General features: G+C 49.8%; 1 protein-coding gene across 1 annotated transcript in view; it reads right to left on the reverse strand.

Moving 5' to 3' along the window:
* The window catches only part of dnpep (aspartyl aminopeptidase), a 12,998-nt gene that overhangs the window by 4,749 nt on the left and 6,780 nt on the right, over positions 1-1,469 (reverse strand). Inside the window, exons 7-10 of the mRNA XM_015393703.1 lie at positions 1,174-1,281; positions 933-1,010; positions 742-822; positions 507-671 (exon numbers count right to left, since the gene is read on the reverse strand). Of these exons, the coding sequence (XP_015249189.1) occupies positions 507-671; positions 742-822; positions 933-1,010; positions 1,174-1,281 (432 nt within the window). The remainder of the gene's footprint in view (positions 1-506; positions 672-741; positions 823-932; positions 1,011-1,173; positions 1,282-1,469) is intronic.

Here is a 1,469-nt window from a genome sequence, read left to right on the forward strand (position 1 = left end):
GAGGGATTGCTGAAGAGTCAATGAGTCGATGCAATCAGCTGGTTTTCCTTAGATAGAAAACTTTGAATCAATCTGACTGGATGATCTGGTGACTTTAAAGTGCCTTGAGATGACAGCGCACATTTTATACCAAAAAAAGTCTGATATGATAATAAAAAGCTCTACTAATGCAGAGAAATGAGCCCACAGCATGATGCTACCGCCACCTTGATTAACAGATGCTACAGAGTTCTGGGCTCATCCAGACGTCCGTCTAATCAAACAGTTCAATCTTTGGCTGTGAAATGTTAACATTGGAGCAGATACTTCTGTCTCTCATCCTCCCACCTTTATAAGACACTAATGACGTGGTGCATCCTGAAGATCAAACATCTTCCTCCTAAGATCGTCTCTGAGTTCCTGAACTATTGTTTACTAGTTCAGAATGCCTGTAAACTTGTGCATCCAGACTCTTTTAAACCAATCTTCCTCCTATTTCTATATTTTTTTGTGTGAGACGGCCTCACTGACGTGTAGTTGGGGTGCACGGCGTGAGCCATGTCTGCGCTGATCATGAAGGACTGCGGCGCCGCCTGCTGGAAGGCGGTGAGGTTGGAGGCGGAGGCGGCAAGTCGGCTAAGGATGAGCTCCGTCAGGTTGGACTGCGCTCCCTGGGCGCTCTCGGATCCCACCTGCAGCAAACAGCTCAGACTTTACGTCCTTCCTCCAGGTGGTTACCGACCTGAGGGCGTCTCCTCTCACCTCCTCATTGTCGTACAGGGTGATCATTCTGACGTTTGGATCCTCGGACAGAGAGGCTCCGCCGCACGACTGGATCAGCCCCTGAAAGGCGGAGCAGACATGAGGAGGAAGACCTGCTTCTCTCTTATTTCAGGATGTCGGTGTGAAGCAGAGCTCAGTCGGCAGAGAGAGCTGTCGGCATGCAGACTGACCTGCAGGGCGCAGTAGCAGCTGTGGAGGTTATCCAGACGAGGAGAATAGATGAACTCCTCGTAAACTCCTCCTAAAGCCTGAACATGGAGCAGAAACTTCACATTTCTGGTTTATAGCAGCTTCAGACACATTAAACGATCATTTTCAGGCAGCTTTGATCAAACTGCTCTTCCTGAAGCCTAAAATGATTCAGTCAGGATCTCCGTCTCCACGGTAACTGACAGGAAAGTGTAAACTCACCGCCGGCTGCGTGTCGGTCAGACACAGCTCAAAGTCCAGCAGAGCGTCCGGCTGAACGCCGAGCTCCGAGCACAGGACCTTCACCAGAGCCGGGTGGTGCTTCTCCGCCTGGACGCAGACACAGAACAGCTGTCAGACCCGGATCCAGATGTGACAGAGCTCCATCAAGAGCTCAATATGTAGTTATATCAAACCATAAACTAGGAAGGAAGGAAAGAAGGAAGAAAGGATGGATGGAAGGAAGGAAGGAGAAAAGGAAGGGAGGAAACAAGGCAGGATGGGAGGAAGGAGGAAAG

The sequence above is a fragment of the Cyprinodon variegatus genome, unplaced genomic scaffold, assembly GCF_000732505.1.
Source record: "Cyprinodon variegatus isolate N-32 unplaced genomic scaffold, C_variegatus-1.0 Scaffold653, whole genome shotgun sequence".
NCBI lineage: Eukaryota > Metazoa > Chordata > Actinopteri > Cyprinodontiformes > Cyprinodontidae > Cyprinodon > Cyprinodon variegatus.